The following is a 22,335-nucleotide window of genomic DNA, read 5'->3' on the forward strand; positions in this document are numbered from 1 at the left end:
TGTCAGATTCACCAAAGTTGAAATGAAGGAAAAATGTTAAGGGCAGCCAGAGAGAAAGGTCAGGTTACCCACAAAGGGAAGCCCATCAGACTAACAGCAGATCTCTCCACAGAAACTCTACAAGCCAGAAGAGAGTGGGGGCCAATATTCAACATTCTTAAAGAAAAGAATTTTCAACCCAGAATTTCATATCCAGCCAAACTAAGCTTCATAAGTGAAAGAGAAATAAAATCCTTTACAGACAAGCAAATGCTGAGAGATTTTGTCACCACCAGGCCTGCCCTAAAAGAGCTCCTGAAGGAAGCACTAAACATGGAAAGGAACAACCAGTACCAGCCACTGCAAAAACAGGCCAAATTGTAAAGACCATAGAGGCTAGGAAGAAACTGCATCAACTAACGAGCAAAATAACCAGCTAACATCATAACGACAGGATCAAATTCACACATAACAATATTAACCTTAAATGTAAATGGGCTAAATGCTCTAATTAAAAGACACAGACTGGCAAATTGGATAAAGAGTCAAGACCCATCAGTGTGCTGTATTCAGGAAACCCATCTCACGTGCAGAGACACACATAGGTTCAAAATAAAGGGATGGAGGAAGATCTACCAAGCAAATGCAAAACAAAAAAAGGACTTTAAACCAACAAAGATCAAAAGAGACAAAGAAAGCCATTACATAATGGTAAAGGGATCAATTTAACAAGAAGAGCTGACTATCCTAAATATATATGCACCCAATACAGGAGCACCCAGATTCATAAAGCAAGTCCTTAGAGACCTAGAAAGAGACTCAGACTCCCACAAAATAATAATGGGAGACTTCAACACCCCACTGTCAACATTAGACAGATCAACAAGACAGAAAGTTAACAAGGACATCCAGGAATTGAACTCAGCTCTGCACCAAGAAGACCTAATAGACATCTACAGAACTCTCCACCCCAAATCAACAGAATATACATTCTTCTCAGCACCACACCACACTTATTCCAAAATGGACCACATAGTTGCAAGTAAAGCACTCCTCAGCAAATGTAAAAGAACAGAAATTGGTCGGGTGCGGTGGTTCACGCTTGTAACCCAGCACTTTGGGAGGCGGAGGCAGGCGGATCATGAGGTCAGGAGATGGAGACCATGGTGAAACCCCATCTCTACTAAAAATAACAAAAATTAGCCGGCAGTGCTGGCGGGCACTTGTAGTCCCAGCTACTCGGAGAGGCTGAGGCAGGAGAATAGCGTGAAGCCAGGAGGCAGAGCTTGTAGTGAGCCGAGATCGTGCCACTGCACTCCAGCCTGGGCGACAAAGCTAGACTCCATCTCAAAAAAAAAAAAAACAGAACAGAAATTATAACAAACTGTCTCTCAGACCACAGTGTAATCAAACTAGAACTCAGGATTAAGAAACTCACTCAAAACCACTCTACTACATGGAAACTGAACAACCTACTCCTGAATGACTACTGGGTACATAACGAAATGAAGGCAGAAATAAAGATGTTCTTTGAAACCAATAAGAACAAAGACACAACATACCAGAATCTCTGGGACACATTCAAAGCAGTGTGTAGAGGGAAATTTATAGCACTAAATGCCCACAAGAGAAAGCAGGAAAGATCTAAAATGGACACCCTAACATCACAATTAAAAGAACTAGAGAAGCAAGAGCAAACACATTCAAAAGCTAGCAGAAGGCAAGAAATAACTAAGATCAGAGCAGAACTGAAGGAAATAGAGACCCAAAAAACCCTTCAAAAAAATCAGTGAATCCAAGAGGCGGTTTTTTTGAAAAGATCAACAAAATTGATAGACTGCTAGAGCAAGACTAATAAAGAAGAAAAGAGAGAAGAATGAAATAGAAGCAATAAAGAACGATAAAGAGGACATCACCACTGATCCCACAGAAATACAAACTACCATCAGAGAATACTATACACATCTCTATGCAAATAAACTAGAAAATTTCGAAGAAATGGATAAATTCTTCAAAACAAACATCCTCCCAAAACTAAACCAGGAAGAAGTTGAATCTCTGAATAAACCAATAACAGGCTCTGAAATAGAGGCAATAATTAATAGCTTACCAACCAAAAAAAGTCCAGGACCAGATGGATTCACAGCCGAATTCTACCAGAGGTACAAGGAGAAGCTAGTACCATTCCTTCTGAAACTATTCCAATCAATAGAAAAAGAGGGAATCCACCCTAACTCATTTTATGAGGCCAGCATCATCCTGATACCAAAGCCTGACAGAGACACAACAAAAAAAGAGAATTTTAGACCAATATCCTTGATGAACATCGATGCAAAAATCCTCAATAAAATACTAGCAAACTGAATCCAGCAGCACATCAGAAAGCTTATCCACCATGATCAACTTGGCTTCATCCCTGGGATGCAAGGCTGGTTCAACATACACAAATCAATAAACGTAATCCAGCATATAAACAGAACCAAAGACAAAAACCACATGATTATCTCAATAGATGCAGAAGAGGCCTTTGACAAAATTCAACAACCTTCATGCTAAAAACTCTCAATAAATTAGGTATTCATGGGACGTATCTCAAAATAATAAGAGCTATTTATGACAAACCCACAGCCAATATCATACTGAATGGGCAAAAACTGGAAGTGTTCCCTTTGAAAACTGGCACAAGACAGGGATGTCCTCTCTCACCACTCCTATTAAACTTAGTTTTGGAAGTTCTGGCCAGGGCAATCAGGCAGGAGAAGGATATAAAGGGTATTGAATTAGGAAAAGAGGAAGTCAAATTGTCCCCGTTTGCAGATGACATGATTGTATATCTAGAAAACCCCATCGTCTCAGCCCAAAATCTCCTTAAGCTGAGAGGCAACTTCAGCAAAGTCTCAGGATACAAAATCAATGTGCAAAAATCACAAGCATTCTTATACACCAATAACAGACAAACAGAGAGCCAAATCATGAGTGAACTACCATTCACAATCGCTTCAAAGAGAATAAAATACCTAGGAATACAACTTACAAGGGATGTGAAGGACCTCTTCAAGGAGAACTACAAACCACTGCTCGATGAAATAAAAGAGGATAACAAATAAATGGAAGAACATTCCATGCTCATGGGTAGGAAGAATCAATATCGTGAAAATGGCCATACTACCCAAGGTAATTTATAGATTCAATGCCATCCCCATCAAGCTACCAATGACTTTCTTCACAGAACTGGAAAAAACTACTTTAAATTTCATATGGAACCAAAAAAGAGCCCACATCACCAAGTCAATCCTAAGCCAAAAAACAAAGCTGGAGGCACCACGCTACCTGACTTCAAACTATACTACAAGGCTACAGTAACCAAAAGAGCATGGTACTGGTACCAAAACAGAGATATAGACCAATGGAACAGAATAGAGTCCTCAGAAATAATGCCGCATATCTACAACTATCTGATCTTTGACAAACCTGACAAAAACAAGAAATGGGGAAAGGATTCCCTAGTTAATAAATGGCGCTGGGAAAACTGGCTAGCCATATGGAGAAAGCTGAAACTGGATCCCTTCCTTACACCTTATACAAAAATTAATTCAAGATGGATTAAAGACTTAAACATTAGACCTAAAACCATAAAAACCCTAGAAGAAAACCTAGGCAATACCATTCAAGACATAGGCATGGGCAAGGACTTCATGTCTAAAACACCAAAAGCAATGGCAGCAAAAGCCAAAATTGACAAATGGGATCTAATTAAACTAAAGAGCTTCTGCACAGCAAAAGAAACTACCATCAGAGTGAACAGGCAGCCTACAGAATGGGAGAAAATTTTTGCAATCTACTCATCTGACAAAGGGCTAATATCCAGAATCTACAATGAACTCAAACAAATTTGCAAGAAAAAAACAAACAACCCCATCAAAAAGTGGGCGAAAGATACGAACAAACACTTCTCAAAAGAAGACATTTATGCAGCCAACAGACACATGAAAAAATGCTCATCATCACTGGCCATCAGAGAAATGCAAGTCAAAACCACAATGAGATACCATCTCACACCAGTTAGAATGGCGATCATTAAAAAGTCAGGAAACAACAGGTGCTGGAGAGGATGTGGAGAAATAGGAACACTTTTACATTGTTGGTGGGACTGTAAACTAGTTCAACCATTGTGGAAGTCAGTGTGGCGATTCCTCAGGGATCTGGAACTAGAAATACCATTTGACCCAGCCATCCCATTACTGGGTATATATGCAAAGGATTATAAAACATGCTCCTATAAAGACACATGCACACGTATGTTTACTGCGGCACTATTCACAATAGCAAAGACTTGGAACCAACCCAAATGTCCAACAATGATAGACTGAATTAAGAAAATGTGGCACATATACATCATGGAATACTATGCAGCCATAAAAAAGGATGAGTTCATGTCCTTTGTAGGGACATGGATAAAGCTGGAAACCATCATTCTCAGCAAACTATCGCAAGGACAAAAAACCAAACACCGCATGTTCTCACTCATAGGTGGGAATTGAACAGTGAGAACACATGGACACAGGAAGGGGAACATCACACACCGGGGACTGTTGTGGGGTGCGGGTAGGGGGAGGGATAGCATTAGGAAATATACCTAATGTTAAATGAGGAGTTAATGGGTGCAGCACACCAACATGGCACATGTATACATATGTAACAAACCTGCACGTTGTGCACAGGTACCCTAAAACTTAAAGTATAATAAAAAATAAAAAATTTAAAAAAGAACTAAATGAAAACCAGATCTGTGGTGTTAAGTACTATACTTGCAATATATGCTAATGACCCAATAATACTGTCTCACTTCACATGATATAAGCAAATCACACTTTGTGGTAATAAACTATTAGTAGAGACCATCTAGTTGAAGTATAAGCTTTATGCTACTTTTTAGATACACAGAGGTGTCTTTAGAATAAAGTTTAAAATATTTGGTATCATTTGTCCAAGGAAAAAATATATAATGATATTAAGCAATAGGGCATAAAGAAGAGTAAAAGAAACTTACCAGGCAGATAAAATAGGAAGGACAAAGAAATGGTATACTTAAACATAGAATTATCAATAATAAGACTAAATGTGTTTAGGAGGGCTAATTAAAAGACAAAAATATTAGACTGAATTTGAAAAATATACAACTATGAGCTTCATGCAAGAGATACAGAAAAAAAAAAAACACAAAGAAAGAGGAATGTTAAGTTACCAGGATGAAATATAAAATGTATCATGCAAATACCAATCAGAAGAAAGTTGGTAGATTTACATTAATAGCAGATGTGATAGTTTTGTTTGTTTGTTTGTTTTGGGTTTTGTTTTGTTTTGTTTTTGTGGCAATGAGGGTCTCACTTCATTGCCCAGGCTGGTCTTGAATTCCTGGCTTCAAGAGATCCACTCACCTTTACCTCCAAAAGTGCTGGGATTATGGGGAGACATGATAGTTTTTAAGGCAAACAAACAAAAGCTATAAAAATGACTAAGTAGGTCCCTTCATTAGGACAAAAGTTTATTTCTTCCAGTAAGATTGTTAATTTTAAATTTATATGTACATTAATAATAAAATGTCATAAGATATAAAGTAAAACCTGACATTATTATAAAAAGGAACAAGGAAATTCACAATCATAGTGGAAAAATTAACACATCTAATTCAGTAATTGTAGAGACACCAGTATAGATCTAGAAGTATATACAAAATAATTACAAAAAATTGAAAATAATTTTTTAACATTTTAAACTTACTACTTACAATGAAAACTCTCATTTCTGGTAGCTTTAAGATTTTTAGTTTCAGATTGGATTCCTGAAACTAAAACCATGTCCTCAGGCAATTGTGGGGTTGTAAGAGTCTCTGAACAGAAAAACAGATCTATGATAAAACTTCTGTATATGTCAAGTAATCAGCAATACTTCCTCTCATTTGTGTAAAATTAATGGAATAGGACTAGGAAGTTACAGCAGTGAGGTATTCGTTAAAATAGACCGTGGATGCGAAGCAGAAAATTCTCATGTGTGGAGGCAATCTTGTTACATGGTAGTCACTGACTATGCAAATACCAATCAAAAGGTATTAAAGCTTTCACTTTAGTTCTCTAGTTATTTTGCAGTATTCACATTTAGGTAAAAGTATAAAATTTCTACAAATTATATGTTCAAATATTCATGATGCAAAGAAAAAAGACCTCTGATGAGTTAACTTAAAATAGTGTGAAGGGCCAAGCGCAGTGGCTCACACCTGTAATCCCAGCACTTTGGGAGGCCAAGGTGGGTGGATCACGAGGTCAGGAGTTCGAGACCAGCCTGACCAACATGGTGAAACCCCGTCTCTACTAAGAATACAAAAATTAGCCGGGCATGGTGATGTGCACCTGTAATCCCAGCTACTCGGGAGGCTGGGGCAGGAGAATCGCTTCAACCCGGAAGGTGGAGGTTGCAGTGAGCCAAGATCATGCCACTGCACTCCAGCCTGGGTGACAGGGCGAGACTCCATCTCAAAAAATAAAATAAAATAGTGTAAAGATATGTATAATTATTATACTTCCCCTCATGTCTTTCCATACTAGAAGTTCTTTGTTTCATTTGTTCTCTTTGGACTTTTGTTACTGAATCTTTATTTTCAGCCATAAGATTTTTATCTGGAACTTCACTGTCAGCTACATAAAAAGATTCATTTAGTCTACCAAATAGAGAAAGAGCTCTACTGTGAAATCTCCAAATTTCACATTTTAAACATGTACACAGCAGCATTTTCTCTCATTCTCATAAAGTCATGAGTAAATTACCATTGAGATAGATCTCACATGAAAATTGTGAGAAGTTTTAATAGGTGTATGTTGCTGTTTCATTATTTCCAAGCATAATGTTAAGTAGGCAGAAAGCAAATAAACAAAAATAGAAAAAATGCATATCTAGAATGCTACCTTTTAGATAAGAATGGAGAGATGAAGAAAAATATTGAAATAGACAGAAAATTAATTTCATGAAATGTAATACAAGAAAAACAAACCGGAAAACAATATACATGGTTACCTTTACTGGAGAAATACAAAGGGAAGAGATACAGGAGGAATGAAACTGCTCTAAGTGTACCTTCTGCATATTTTTCACTTTGGGAAGTAAGTTAATGCACAATTCCAAAACATATATATATATATATATATATACACAAAGCTAAATCAATAGAATTAGAAAGGGAAACTATAACTCAAAGAAATAAGTGAACCTAGTGAGGAAAGAAACAAAGCATTAATTCAAGTAACTTGTGAATAAAAATTTGACAAATATTCTCAGTCTTGGTCAAGAGAGTGGGGTGCAAATAAAGTCACAAAATATTTTAGTAAATTTGTTTTTCTAGTGCTATGAGCTAAGCAATTCTAAAACAAATTGAGGAGCATTAGGGGATAAAGCAAATGAGTACATGTGTTGTTAATGTTCAGTCAGGTTTACACTGTGGAAAAGAAAACACATACAAAATGAAGGAAGGCAAGAATAAGACCTGAGAGGATAAACTGGAAGTGAAGATGTCCATGAGAATTCCTCACTTCTAAATATGTTTATTTGTATGTATATGCATGTTTGTGTACATAAGAACATGTGTGTATGAATATGTGTGTGTGTGTGCGCGCACGCGCAAACTGAGGAGCCCTGTGTGTATGTGCAAACTGAGGAGCCCTGTGTGTATGTGCAAATTGAGGAGCCCAGCTCCAGGTTAAAATCCTATGTGTGAACTTTCATGCCCAATCATTAGCAATTACAGATAGATACTACAACAATCATAGGTGGAGACTTTAACATCCCACTTTAAATAATAGACTGAACAACTAAGCATTAGATCAAGAAGAAAATAGAATTGAAGAATACAATAAATTAAGTAGAGCTCATTGGAAGTCTACAGATACCCATAGAAGACTCAACCCAACAGACAAATACATGTTGCTCTAAAATATACTTGGAAATCTCTAAGATATGCAATATGTTAGGCCATAAATCAAGCCTTGAGAAATTTAATAGTATTAAACTCATACCAAAGTTGTTCTTCAATCTATATTAACTGACATTAGAAATCAATAACAAGAGGAGATTTGAGGAATTCACAAATAAGTGGAATTTAAACAACACACTCCTAAATGACCAATGGGTCAAGGAAAAAATCATAAGGGAGACTAGAAAATAGGTTGAGGTGAAGAAAAACAAAAACATATCACATGAAAACTATGGGATGCAGCTAAAGTGATGCTTAGAGGAATTTTACAGCTGCAAACTTACACTGAAAAAGAAAAGAGACCTCAGTCAACAAAACTATCTTATAAGCTAGAAAAAGAAGAGGACATTAAAGTAAGCAGAAAGAATATATATATTTATTTATATAAATAAAAGAAAGAATAAGAAAACAAGAGCAAATATCAACAATCCCATGCTGGCTTGGTTTAATAACTGAAAATCAATCGATATACTAAATGATATTAATAAATGATTCCCTTTATAATCATCTCAATAGTTCGAAAAAAAGCAAATTCCAAATCCTTTCTTTAGAAAAACACTCAACAAACTGAAAATGAAAGGGAATTTCATAGCTAGCATTATACTTAATGGTTAATGCTTTCCCACTAAAGTAAAAACAAGATGAGGATGTCTTATCACTTCTGTTTAACACTACGATGGAGTTTCTAGCCAGAGAAATTAGACCCCTCCTCCCAAAAAAAAGAAAAGAAATAAAATGTATCTGGATTGAAAAGGAAGAAGTAAAACTCTCAACTTACAAATATTTTATAAAGAAATTTAAGAAACACCTATACACACACAAACACATCCCAAAGAGGGAATAATAAACCTATTAGAAGAAATCAATTTAGCAAAGATTTCAAATTATAAGATCAATATACTAAACTCAATTGTATTTCTATATACTAGCAATTAACAGTTTGAAAATTAACAATAGTATCAAAATGAAACAGTTAAAGAATGACTTTTTAAAAAATAAGTATAAAGTCCTGTATACTAAAAATACAAAGAATCATTGAAAGTAATTGAAGAATATATGATAAATGAGAAGACAACCTGTGGTTATGTATTGTTAGACAATATTGTTAAAAGGACAATACATGCCAACTGATTTACAGATTTGACTTAATCCCTATCGAAATACCAATTAGTGCTTTTTTTTTGTAGAAATTGAGAAGTCAACACTAAAACTTACATGTAAATTTAAGGCATCCAGAACCACCAAAACATGAGAAAAAACTATTTGGAGGCCTGTCACTCCCAATTTAAAAACTTGGTACAAAATTTCAATAATCAAGAGTGTGGCACTGGCATAAGCAAAGGCATATACATAAATGGAATAGAATTGAGAGTTCAGAAATAAACCCTTACATTTATGGCCAAGCAATTTTTTTCTACAAGAGCACTAAGAAAATTCAGTGGGGAGAAAACAGTATTTTCAAAAACTAGTGCTGGGAACTGAATATACAGATGTAAAAGAATAAACATGAACTCTCATCTCACACTACAGGCAACTCAAAGTGGACTGCAGACCTAAATGTTAAGAGTTAAAACTATAAAACCCTTTATAAAAAAATAGAGAAGTAAATTTTTGTGATTTTGCTTTAGTCAATGGTTTCTTGGATATGACACCAAAAGCACAAGTTAACAAAAGAAAATATAGATAAATTGAACTTCACAATTAAAATTTTTTTTGCTTCAAATGACACCATCATCTAGAGGTTTCATCATTCACTCACATGTCTGCCTCAGCTAAAGCTGTTAACCAGAGAACCTACATAGGGCCTTCCTTTGCCTTGAGCTTCTCATAGAATGGCAGCTGGATTCTGAAAGAAAATATCTTAACATAAATCTTCCAGAGATTGTGTGCCAAGAGCCAGGCAGACACTGCATGGCATCACTTCTATCCATTCTATTAATGAATATAAGCCAGCTAAACTCACAAGAGGTTGGGTAGACCCCATTTCCTGACTGGAAGAAGACTCAAAGAATTTGGGGCTATATTTTCTAACCGACGCAGCATATAAATTATAAAAATTGATCTTAATTTACAATTATTTTGGATCAAACCAGTAATGAATATTATACAGATCAGAATGATCCATGTGCTGAGAAATATGTTTATTCTGCAACCAATAAATAAAATGTTCTTTAAATATCTACTAAGCCAATTTATAGTGCAGATTAAGTTCGAAGTTCCTTTGTTGATTTTTTGTCTGGGAGATCTGTTCAATGCTATAAGTGGAGTGCTGAAATCTAGCTATTATTGTATCGGGGTCTGTCTGTCTCTTTAGCTCTAATATTTGCTTTATCTATCTAACAAAAATAAGCAATGGGAAAAGGACTCCCTGCACTAACCCCACTCCCTGCACTAACCTCACATTGAGAACAGCACCTTATATTAAGGAAGGAAGCCCCTATTACAAGCTTCTTCCCAAGAAGTAAGGGGCTTGTTTCATACATATATATATATATACACACATATACATACATACATATATATACATACACACACACACACACACATATATATGGTACCCATATATATATTTCCATATGTATATATGGTACCCAACTTTTACACTCTATGCCATAGGGCTTGGCACTTAACTCATGTTTGAGGAACAGCAGGGATGGGGGATCAGAGGATTTCCCTCAAGGACAAAAAAAACAAAGGGGCAGTTTGAACCATGTGAACATTCCCAGCACTAATACCCCTGAGAATAGCTCAGATTTCTCCTAGAAAGGGCTTGGCCACATGCTTTTCCAGCAGCTCCCTGCAGTTCTGGCTTCTAACAAGCCAATATCTGGGAGTCTACATAGTAGAAAAACAGGAAGCACAGCAATTCCTGTGCCTTTCTTCCTGTCTTGCTTCAGTGATAACTCCGAACTAGAAGACTCCCTCTCTACAAGGTGGGTTTGAAACTTCTGTTTCTTTGAACAGGAGATTAGGCACTCTAGTGCTTTCTTCCTGAGGATGCTCCTGCAATAATTCCAGCCTTACAATATCACTGTCAAAAGAGGTTGGAGTCCCCTGCCAGTGAGAATGGAAGGGATGGCACCCTCTGTGCCTTCTCTGGATTTCTACTCAGATAAATTCCTGAAATCTCTCATTGTTGAGAGGCTAGGGGACCTCTCCAAGCCAAAAAGGGAAAAGTGCCTACTCCCTGCACCTTCTTCTCTGGCTTGCTTCAAAGACAACTCCAGACCAAAAGTCTCCCCCCACTGCTAGGAGGGTGTGAGACTTCTGCTTGCTTGAACAAAATAGTGAGCACCCTCACACATTCTTCCCTGGGTTCCTCTAGCAATAAATCCAAATCTGAGGACTCTCTCTCTTGTAGTTTATATGCACATCAAGGAGCCCGACTTTTGTAGCCTTCACCCAAGAAACTGACTCTCAAATCACCTATCTGTGGGAGCTGACACAGCTCTGAACTCCTGAGTCTCCTAGACCACAAGAACAAAAAGGTGACTTTTAAATTTGCCAATAGTCAGTAGTTACCTCCCCAGGAAACCAAAAGAGAGCAGAGGTCACTATACTTATATCAAAAAAATAAACTTCCAGTCAAAAACTGTAAAAAGGGACAAAGAAGCATACTATATAATGATAAAGGGGTCAATTCATCAAAAGAATGTAACACTTGTAAATATAAATGCTGTAAATACCGGAGAACCTAAAAACATAAAGCAAATATTAAATGTCTGAAGGGAAAAACAACTGTAATACAATAATAGCGGAGAACTTTAATACTCTACTTTCAACAATGGACAGATCATACAGATGGAACATTAATAAGGAAACACTGGACTTGAACTATACTTTAGATCAAGTGAACCTAATAGATATATACAGAATATTCCATCCAACGGCACTAGAATGCACATTCTTCTCAAGCACATGCAGCCATTCTCTGGAAAAGATCACACGTAAGGCACAAAAAAGCCTTTGCAAATTTAAGAAGATTGAAATCATATCAAATATCTTTACTCACCACAATGATATGAAACTAGCAATCAATAGCAGAATAAATTTTAGAAAATTCACAAATACATGGAAATGAAACATGGTCCTGGAAACCAATGTGTTAATAAAGAAATTAAAAGGAAAATTAAAACATACAATGAGACAAATGAAACTGAAAATACAACATACCACAACTTAGGGGATATGGAATATGGCAAAAGCAGTTCTAAGAGAAAAGTTTATATCAATAAATGTCTGTATCAAAAAAGATGAAAGATCTCAAATAAAAATTTAACATTATTCCTCAGGGAACTAGAAAAAGAAGAACAAACTAAGCCAAAGTTAGCAGAAAAAGGAAATAATAAAGATTAGAGCAGAAATAAATGAAATAGAGGCTAAAAATCAATACAAAAGAACAATGAAACTAAGACTTGATTCTTTGAAATGGTAAAGTTTTAAAAACCTTTAGGTAGACTAAATTTCAAAAAGACTCAAAATCAAAAGAGGAGGTATTACAACTGATGTAACATAAAGACCAAAAAAATCAAAATAGACTACTATAAACAATTACATGCCAATAATTGGATAACCTAGAAAAATGAACAAACTCCTAGAAACATACAACCAAGCAAGATTAAATCAGTAAAAAATCTGAACAGTAGAAAATCTGAACAGACCAATAATTAGTAACGAGATTAAGTCAGTAAGAAAAACTCTACCATGAAAGAGAAGTCCTGGATCTTGGAGTTTCTGTGCTCAATTCTACCAAGAATTTAAAAAAGAATTAATACCAATCTCTCTTAAACTGTTCCAAAAAATTGAAAATGAGGGAATACTTCCAATTTTGGTTTACTAGACCACTACTACCCTAATACCAAAACCAGATAAGGACATTACAAGAAAAAAAATTACTGACCAATATCCTTGATGAACACAGATGCAAAGATACTCAACAAAATACTATCAAACCAAATTCAACAACACATTAACGGTATCACCTATCAAGGTCAAGTGAGATTTATCCTAGGGATGCATAAAAGGTTCAATACATACAAATCAATAAATGTGATATATCATATTAACAGACTAAAGGACAAAAAGCACATGATCATCTCAATAGATGCAGAAGAGGCATTTGACAAAATTCAACATAATTTCATGATTAAAAACAAACTCTCACCAAATTACATATAGAAGGAATGTAGGTAAACACAATAAAGGCCATATATGACAAGCCTTCAGGTAACATTATAATCAATAGTTAAAAATTGAAAGCCTTTCCTCTAAGATCTGGACAAGACAAGAATGCCCACTCTCACCACTTCTATTCAGTATTAGTACTGGAAGTCCCAACCAAATAAATTAGGCTAGAGAAAGAAATAAAAGGCATACAAATAGACCAGAAAGAAATAAAATTATCATTGTTTGCTAACAATATAATATTATACACAAAAACCCTTATGACTCCATCAAAAAATGTTGAATTCTATAAAGTTGCACAATACAAATTAACACACATAAATCAGTAGTGTTTCTATACATTAACAATGAACTATCCAAAACAGAAATGAAGAGAACAATCTGATTTACAATAGCTATTTAAAAAATAAATTAGGAATAAAGTTTGACCAAAGAGGTAAAAGACCTGTACACTAAAAACAATAAAACAATTGATGAAAGAAATTGAAGACACAAATAAATGGAAAGATATCCCATGATTTTTAAAAATGTCCACACTACCCAAAGCAATCTATAGTGTCAACGCAATCCTATTAAAATTCCAATGTCACTTTTCACAGACATAGAAAAATTTTAAATTCATATGGAACCACAAAAAAAAAAAAAACCTGAATAGCCAAGGCAATCATGAACTAAAAGAACAATGCTGTAGGCATCTCGTTACCTGATTTCAAACTATACTACAAAACTATAGTAATTAAAACAGCATGGTACTGCCAAAAAAAGTAGACACACCAACCAATGGAACAGGCCAGAAAATGCAGATATGAACCCAGCCTAATAGCCAATTGATTTTCAACAAAGATGCTAAGAATACACAATGGGGAAAGGATAGTCTTCAATGAATAGTGTTAGGAAAATGGGATACTCACATGCAAAGAATTAAATTGGACTCTTATCTCACACCATTTACAAAAATTAAACTCACATTAAAATCTAAAGGTAATACCAGAAACTATAAAGCTATTAGAAGAAAACATAAGTAAAAGCTGCACAGCATTGGTGTAGGCAATTTTTTTTTATTTGACCCCAAAAGCACAGGCAACAAAAACAAAAATAGACAAGTGTGATTACATAAAATTGAAAAGTTTCTGCACAGCAAAGGAAACTATTAATAATTTGAAGAGACAACCTATGAATTAGGAGAAAACATGTACAAGCCATACATTCATCAAGGATTTAATACATAAAATATATAAGGAACTAAACTCAACAGCAAGAAAATAGAAAACCCAATTTAAAAAACAAGTAATGGGACTGAATGTACATTTTTCAAAAGAAGACACAAAAATGGAAAACATATATATTTTTAAAGCTCAACATCATTAATCATTAAGGAAATGAAAATTAAAACCACATTGATATGTCATCTCACATCGGTCAGAATGTCTATTATCAAAAATACCAAAGATAAATGTTGGTCAGGATATGAAGAAAAGGTAACTCTTGTACACTGTTAGCGGGAATGTAAACTAGTACATCCACTATTAAAAACAGTATGGAGGTTCCTCAAAACACTAAAAATAGAATCACCACATGATCTGGCAATTGCATTTCTGAGTATTTACCAAAAGTTTAAAACCCATTTGTCAAAGAAATGTCTGCACTCCCTTGTTCACTGCAGGCAGCAGTATTCATGATAGCCAAGTAATGGAATCAACCTGTTTATGAATGGATGAATGGATAAAGAAAATGTAGTACATAGAGAGAGTAGAATACTATGTAGCCTTTAAAAATGGAATTCTGTCACTTGCAATGACATGGATAGAACTGTAGAACACTATGCTAAGTGAAATAAGCCAAGCACAGAAAGACAAATACCACATGTTTTCACTTACATGTGGAAGATAAAACAACTGAACTCATAGAAGCAGAAAGCAGAATGGGGGCTGCACAGGCTGCAGGTGGGGGTAATAAGGAGATGATGTCAAAAAGTATAAAATCTCAGTTATTCATGAGGAATAAAGGTTTTTTGATATCTACTGTACAGCATGGTGAATATAATAGCATATTGTACATTTCAAAATTGCTATGAGAGTAAATTTCAAATGTTCTCACTATAAAAAATGATATTTGAGCTGATGGATGTGTTAATCAGCTTTAAGTATTCCACATTATATTCGTAAATCATAACATTGCTTCATACCCCATAATAAATACAGCTATAAATTTCAATGTATAATAAAGTAATAAATAAAATTTAAAAATTTAAACAGTATTGTAATGGTATATAAACAGACACATAAAATAAAAATAATAATAATAAAACAGACACATAGGTCAAACAAATAGGTTAGAGAGCCCAGTAATAAACCTAGGCATATATGGTCAATTAATCTTTGACAAGGGTGCCACCAATACACAATGAAGAAAACATAATTCCTTAAATAAATGAGGTTGAGAAAATTGGATAACCACATGCAAAAAATAAAATTGGACACTTATTTGACACACACACAAAAATCAACTCAATGAATTAAAATTTTAAGCATAATACCATAAAACGTCCGGAAGGAAACATGGGGAAAAGCTCCTTGCCATAATTCTTGATATTCTGGGTATGACACCAAAATCACCGGCAACAAAAGCAAAAATAACAAGTAGAACCTCTGCAGATTAGTGAAGAACTAAAAAAAAAAAAAAAAAAAACCTGTGCAAAGCAAAGAAAAAAGTCAACGAAATGAAAAGGCAACCTATGGATTGGGAGAAACCATAAATTTGATAAGCAATTAATATAAAAACAAAATATAATGAACTCAAGCAATTCAACACCAAAACCCAAATAATCCAATTAAAAATGGGCAAATGACCAAAATAGACTTTTTCATAAAAGTAGACATACAAATGGCCAGTAAGTATATGAAAAAGTCATCAACACACACACACACACACCCAGTGCTGTCCTCTAAAACCTGCTGTACAAATTTTCATTCCACGTAGTTGGGAAGATGCAATGGAGGACTCCAAAGCCTTATGCAATGTAGCCACTAGACAGAAGGAGTCTAGGTAACCAGATGACTCTATGGATAAGAAACTTGTCCACTGACTCTCATTAAACTATTAGATGAGAGAGACATAAACTACAGTTATATTAAGGCATTGAGATTTTGACACTGCTTTTGAAGCACTGAGAATACCCTTACCTAAATCAATAAATTTAAAATTAGTGGCATTGGTTTAGCATTTGATTGTTAAAAGGCAAAGGAACAGATAGAAACAGCATGCCATTTGGTAGAACTGTTGACTGCTACAACTTGGAAGGCAGACAATGTGTATGCTAAGCCTGCAGCTCTTTGGAAAGTGGTTGGAGAGAATGAGAATGTGATTTATATTTTAAGAAGATCACTCTGGCTGCTATGTGATCAAGATTAGAAATAGGGGAATCAAGCAACTATTGTAATAGTCCAGGGCAACAAAAAAGATAATGGAATAAACTAACATGGTAAATGTGAAAGTGGTGGAGGTGGTGAAAAGTGGTGGAATTTTTTATATATTTTGATAAAAGGAAGAAAATAATGTTCTAGTGCATTGAATAAGGATTGTGAGAGAAAGTAAGCAGTCAAGAAAAACTCTCAAGGTTTTCAGACTGAATAACTGATATGGTTTGGATACTGGTCCCCGCCACATCTCATGTTGAAATGTAATCCTCAGTGTTGAAAGTGGGGCCCAGTGGGAGGTGTTTGGATTATACGGGAGGATCCCTCATGAATAGTTTAGCACCATCCCCTCGGGAAGAAGTGAGTTCTCACTCAGTTCAGGCGAAATCTGGTTGTTCACGTGTGTAGCACCTCTCCCATTACTCTCTCATTCCCACACTCACCGTGTGACATATCTGCTCCCACTTCACCTTCCTGCACGAGTAGAAGCTCCCTGAGGCCCTCGCCAGAAGCAGATGCCGGCACCATGTTTCTTGTACTGCCTACAGAACCATGAGACAAAATAAGACCTCTTTTCCTTATAAATAACCCAGCCTCAAGTATTTCCTTATGTCAACACAGATGGACTAAAGCAGTATCTGACAGAGTTCTTAATAGTATTTATTGAGGTAAGGCAACTAAGGGAGAAGCAGGTTGTAGAAGAGGGAAAATAAAGACATTAAAACTTACTAAAGTGTTAAAAACAAAGTCTTTGTGCAATGATAGATAATTGTATCAATAAAACAGAATAGAAATCCAAAATAGAAATACATAAAAATGAAAATATATTAAAAAATGGCATTTATATTCATTATAGAAAATATGTTTTAATAAATGAAGCTCACATAATCAGGTTATATACCCTATCATATATCAAATACAAAAATAAAATCCAACTGCAATAAACATCCAATTGTGAAACAAAACAAAATTTCAGAATGTATAGGATAATTTTTATAAAACATTTGGAAGGACAAGGCCCTTTTAAATAAAAAAGGAATTCCTGAATTCACAAAAGAAATATAGGTACATTTAATAACACAATATTCTGTGTAACAAACAAAATGTAGTAAGAGTCTAGGAAAGACACTTGCAATCTATATGGCAGGAAAAAGTTAACAAAATCAACATTCCTGATATGTAGGGGATGCTGAAAACTTGATGAGAAAATAAAACAGAAGAACAACATGTTGTATGACATATTCAGAAAAGAGATTGTGAATGGTCATCAACCATTTGAAAATATGCCAATTTCTGTTAATGTAGTGAATTACACTAATTAATTTTCAAGTGTTAAGCCAACCTTGCAATCCTCAGGCATAAACACATTTTATTATTATTAATAATATCTATTTTTTAAACTTATTATCATAGAAATAATTATTGCTAACCCTGTAACAGTTTGCAATACAAAGCATATGCCATTTATTTAACACAGTAGTTCTCAACTGGAGGTGTTTTTCCCCCAGGGGACATTTAGCAGTGCTCAATTACATTTTTCTTTCTTACAACTGAGGGTCGCTACTAGCATCTAGTGGATGGAGAACAGGCATGCTGTTAAACATCCTGCAATACATAGGTAAGCCTCTCACAACAGGAATAATCTGGGCCAAAATGTCAACAGTGCAGAGGTTGAGAAACATTGATTAAACAGATCAGTTTAACCAAGACTTGTCAATTCTATATCCTAAAAAAAATTTCAATTCTGAACCACTCCCACCCCCATAGTATATCTTTACTATCACTGCAGTTATCCTTAACTACAAATTTGCCCCTTCAGTCTATTATCTAAATCGCTGCCCAAGTAAGAGAAGGCTCGAATGGAGTTAGGTGGGATGGGGTTAGTTTCATTAAAACACAAATCTATTTATACAATAATTCTTCATTAAATCTCATATTTCCTTTGTCTGAATTTACCTATTTGAGAAAAAAAAATCCAGACAGGGTAGCTAAAACTAGCCAGAGCACGTAGATGGGACTCTATGGGTCCAATGTTAGAAAAAGGACACTGCCTTTTATCTAAAGCTGTAAGTGAAACTGAGATCATGAGAGCAAGAGTTAGCCAAGAGTCAAAAAGAATCTCAGAATACAGGATGAAGTATACACAGAAGACAGTACATTTGCAAACTGAATTCTGTAGAGAAAGGTGAGAGATAAAACACAGATAAATTGAGTGAACACTTGAATTTGTGAGATCTGAGATTGATAAGCTCTGTAAGTACAATGGTGCTTGTGATGGTTAATTTTATGTGTCAAGTTGATGGGGCTAAAAGATGCCCAGATATCTAGTAAAACATTATTTCTCAGTGTGTCTGTAAGGGTGTTTCTAGAAAATATAAGCATCTGAATCAGTAGATGGGCTAAAGAAGATCCACCCTTACCAATGTGGACAGGTGTCATCCAAATCACTTAGGGCCTAAATAGAACAAAAACACAGAGCAACAATAAGTTCTCCCTTTCTTCTTGGCTGGGATATCCATCTTCTCCTGCCCTTGGAATTGGAGCTCCTGGTTGTTGGGCCTTCAGATTCCAGGACTTAAACCAATGGCCTCCCAGATCTTAAGCTTTTGACCTTGGAGTGGGAGTTACACCATCAGCACCTCTGGTTCTCAGGCCTTCAGATTCAGACTGAATTACACTATTGCCTTTCCCAGATGGCATATCATGGGACTCCTCAGCATCCATTATCATGTGAGCCAATTCTTATAATAAATATCCTCATGTGTATCTATATATTGATAGAGATATAGACAGATAGACAGACAGATTCTATTGGTTCTGTTTCTGGGGGAAAGCCTGACTAATACAGTGGTGGCAGCAGACAGATAATGAAAACATGTAAGGCTTTGGAAATTGTCCTCAATATCTGGGACATGAATTGGGAATCCTAACAAAAAAATCTTTGAAAACAGAAGTTTTCTTTGTGGTATAAAGAAGAGACAGCGGTATCTTCAAGAGATGGTAATGGAAGCATAAGGTAAGGAAGTATTTCATTCATGAAAGCATCTATATCACAAGGGTAATATGATTATAAGAAGATCAGAAATAAAATCCTTCAAAGTAAAGTGACCATATAATTTATCACCTAAATCTTGACAATCTTGAAAACAACAGGGTTGCTATCAGTAATTACACTGAAACAATCAGAATAAACCAGCTTTGTCCCGGAAAACTAAAACACATTATTTCTTAATAATAAGAATAGTCCAGAGTAGGTTGGAGATGGGATTATATTCAGTAATTTATCAAAACTTCCAATGTCAAGATTAAATTCAGCTCAAATGTTTCGGTACTTAATGGTATTATTTTGGCTATGAAGACACTAAAACTCTGCATACCATATTTACAATCGTGAAGGAACACAGTATCCTCCTTAAGTTGCACTGCTGAAAGTAGTAACAATGACTGTAGACCTCTCCAGCTATATCATATGGTGATAAAATTCTCCCTTTAGTCAGTAACATCTGAGGCAACCACTTAACAGTATCTAAACCTTAATCATACACTGCTAAACACAGGATGGATTGGCTCAGTCAGCCATGGCTGGACAGTGGAAAAGTTCTTAAATATAATTACAAAATCAACAGTGTCTAGCAGTGTCTCTCCATACTTTTCACTAAAATATGTAGGAAGATTAAAACATTCACAAAAATACCAAAATTATAAATGGCAATCAAGTACCTGAATTATGGAGGAATTACCCACAAAAAAAAAATCCAATGTGAGGGTAACTATAAAACAGAAAAAAAAAATGTGATAAAGGAAGAAGACAATTATACCTCTAAAATTATGTAATATGAGAACTCTAAAAAAATTATTTTCAAAACTGTCTGGCAACTTCAGTAGAGTAGAAGATGATATTATCACGCTATAAAACAGGTGCAGGAAATTATATGAGAATACCAATTTGAGATAAAATCACGAATGTAAATAAAGATCACCAAAATAAAACAATGCAAGAAAACCTAAAATGCAATAACAGAATTAAAAGACACATTGGGGCTGGGCACAGTGGCTCATGCCTATAATCCCAGCACTTTGGGAGGTCAAGACGGGTGGATCATTTGAGGCCAGGAGATCGAGACCAGCCTGGCCAACATGGCAAAACTCCGTCTCTACTAAAAATACAAAAAGTAGCCGAGTGTGGTGGTGCATGTCTGTAGTCCCAGCTACTCAGGAGGCTGAGGCAGGAAAATTGCTTGAACCCGGGAAGCAGAGGTTGCAGTGAGCCAAGATCATGCCACTGAATTCCAGCCTGGGTGACAGGGCAAGACTCTGTCTCAAAAAAAAAGAAGATACATTGAAGGGCTGGGAGCAGTGGCTCATGCCTGTAATACCAGCACTTTTGGGGACTGAGGTGGAAGGATCACTTGAGACCAAGAGTTTGAGACCAGGCTGGGCAACATAGCAAGACCTTGTCTCAACAAAAAAAATTTTTTTTAAAAAATAGACTGGCATGGTGGTGCAAGCCTGTAGTCCTAGCTGCTCAGGAGGCTGAAGCAGGAAGAAGATTGCTTGAGCTCAGGATCAATTTCAAGGTTATTTATTTTGTTCATTTATCTGTCTATTTTTGCATCAATACCACACTGCTTTAATTATTCAAGTATAAGATCGTCTAAGATCTGGTAGGGCTAATTACTCCTCATTATTCTTGCCTTTAATGTATATGCCTGTATGTGTGCATATGTATGTTATTCTATATGTTTTATTCTTCTAAATAAATTTTATACTAATTTGATCAAATATTGATCCCAGTGTGCTCCCTACCATTATTATATTTTCAATGCTATTTCCTTTTTCATCATAATTTTAATACATTATTGTTATTATACAGGCTAGCTACTGATTTTTGTATATTTATCTCATCCTACCATTTTGTTGAATTCTGTTTTTATCAGTTCAAGTAGGTTTATAATGGAATCTCTTTCATTTTATAGATGTACAAGTCATTTTCTCTTATATTGCTCACAAGTTTTACTATGTTTTTCATGTTACTTGATGCTTTAGGATTTATTAACATTACATTTTTATTTTGAAATATACTTTTTATCAAAATAAGATTACTGTCTTTACTAAAAGGCTTTGGCCTTGAAAAATAAAATAAAACCAAGCAGAAATTCTAGAACAAAAAAAATCATTGAAGGAAATATTAAATACATTCAAAAGCTTCAATTATAGACTAAATAGAAGAAAAAAATCTCAGAACTTGAAGAAAGGTCTTTTGAAATAATCCAGTCAGATAAAAATAAAGATACAAGAATAGAACAGAATGAACAAAGCTTTGAGGTGTCTGGGACTAAATAAAGCTATAGAACTTATGCATTGTTGGTATTCCTGAGGAAGGAAGAGCAATCAAAAAATTTAGAAAACAAATTAAGGAAACAATTGCTGAGAACTTCCTATCCCAAGGCAAATACATTGCAAAAAGAAGTCACCACAGCCTATATATTCAGAATGTCTACAGTCAGTGAAAGAAATAATTTTAAAGTTAGAAAGAGAAAATCAGCTGCTGACCTACAAAGGAAACCACATCTGACTAACAGAAGACTTATGGGCCAGAAGAGAATAAGATGGCATTTTCAAAGTGCTGAGAGAAAAAAAAAAGAAATCTGTCAGTCCAGAATGTTATATGCTGCCAGAAGAAGCTTCATAAATCAAGAAAAAATAAAGTCTTTCTTAGATAAGCAAATACTTAGA

General features: G+C 35.2%; 1 protein-coding gene across 29 annotated transcripts in view; it reads right to left on the minus strand.

Annotated features, from left to right (window-relative positions):
- Positions 1–22,335, minus strand: part of CCDC7 (coiled-coil domain containing 7) — a 459,676-nt gene that overhangs the window by 242,234 nt on the left and 195,107 nt on the right. For 25 of the 29 annotated variants that reach the window (XM_063710186.1, XM_063710188.1, XM_063710189.1 and 22 more), the window contains one exon: positions 17,043–17,141. The exons of the other annotated variants lie outside the window; for them this stretch is intronic. In XM_063710186.1, the coding sequence (XP_063566256.1) occupies positions 17,043–17,141 (99 nt within the window). The remainder of the gene's footprint in view (positions 1–17,042; positions 17,142–22,335) is intronic. 29 annotated transcript variants of the gene reach the window in all.

The sequence above is a fragment of the Gorilla gorilla genome, chromosome 8, assembly GCF_029281585.2.
Source record: "Gorilla gorilla gorilla isolate KB3781 chromosome 8, NHGRI_mGorGor1-v2.1_pri, whole genome shotgun sequence".
Taxonomy (NCBI): Eukaryota; Metazoa; Chordata; class Mammalia; order Primates; family Hominidae; genus Gorilla; species Gorilla gorilla.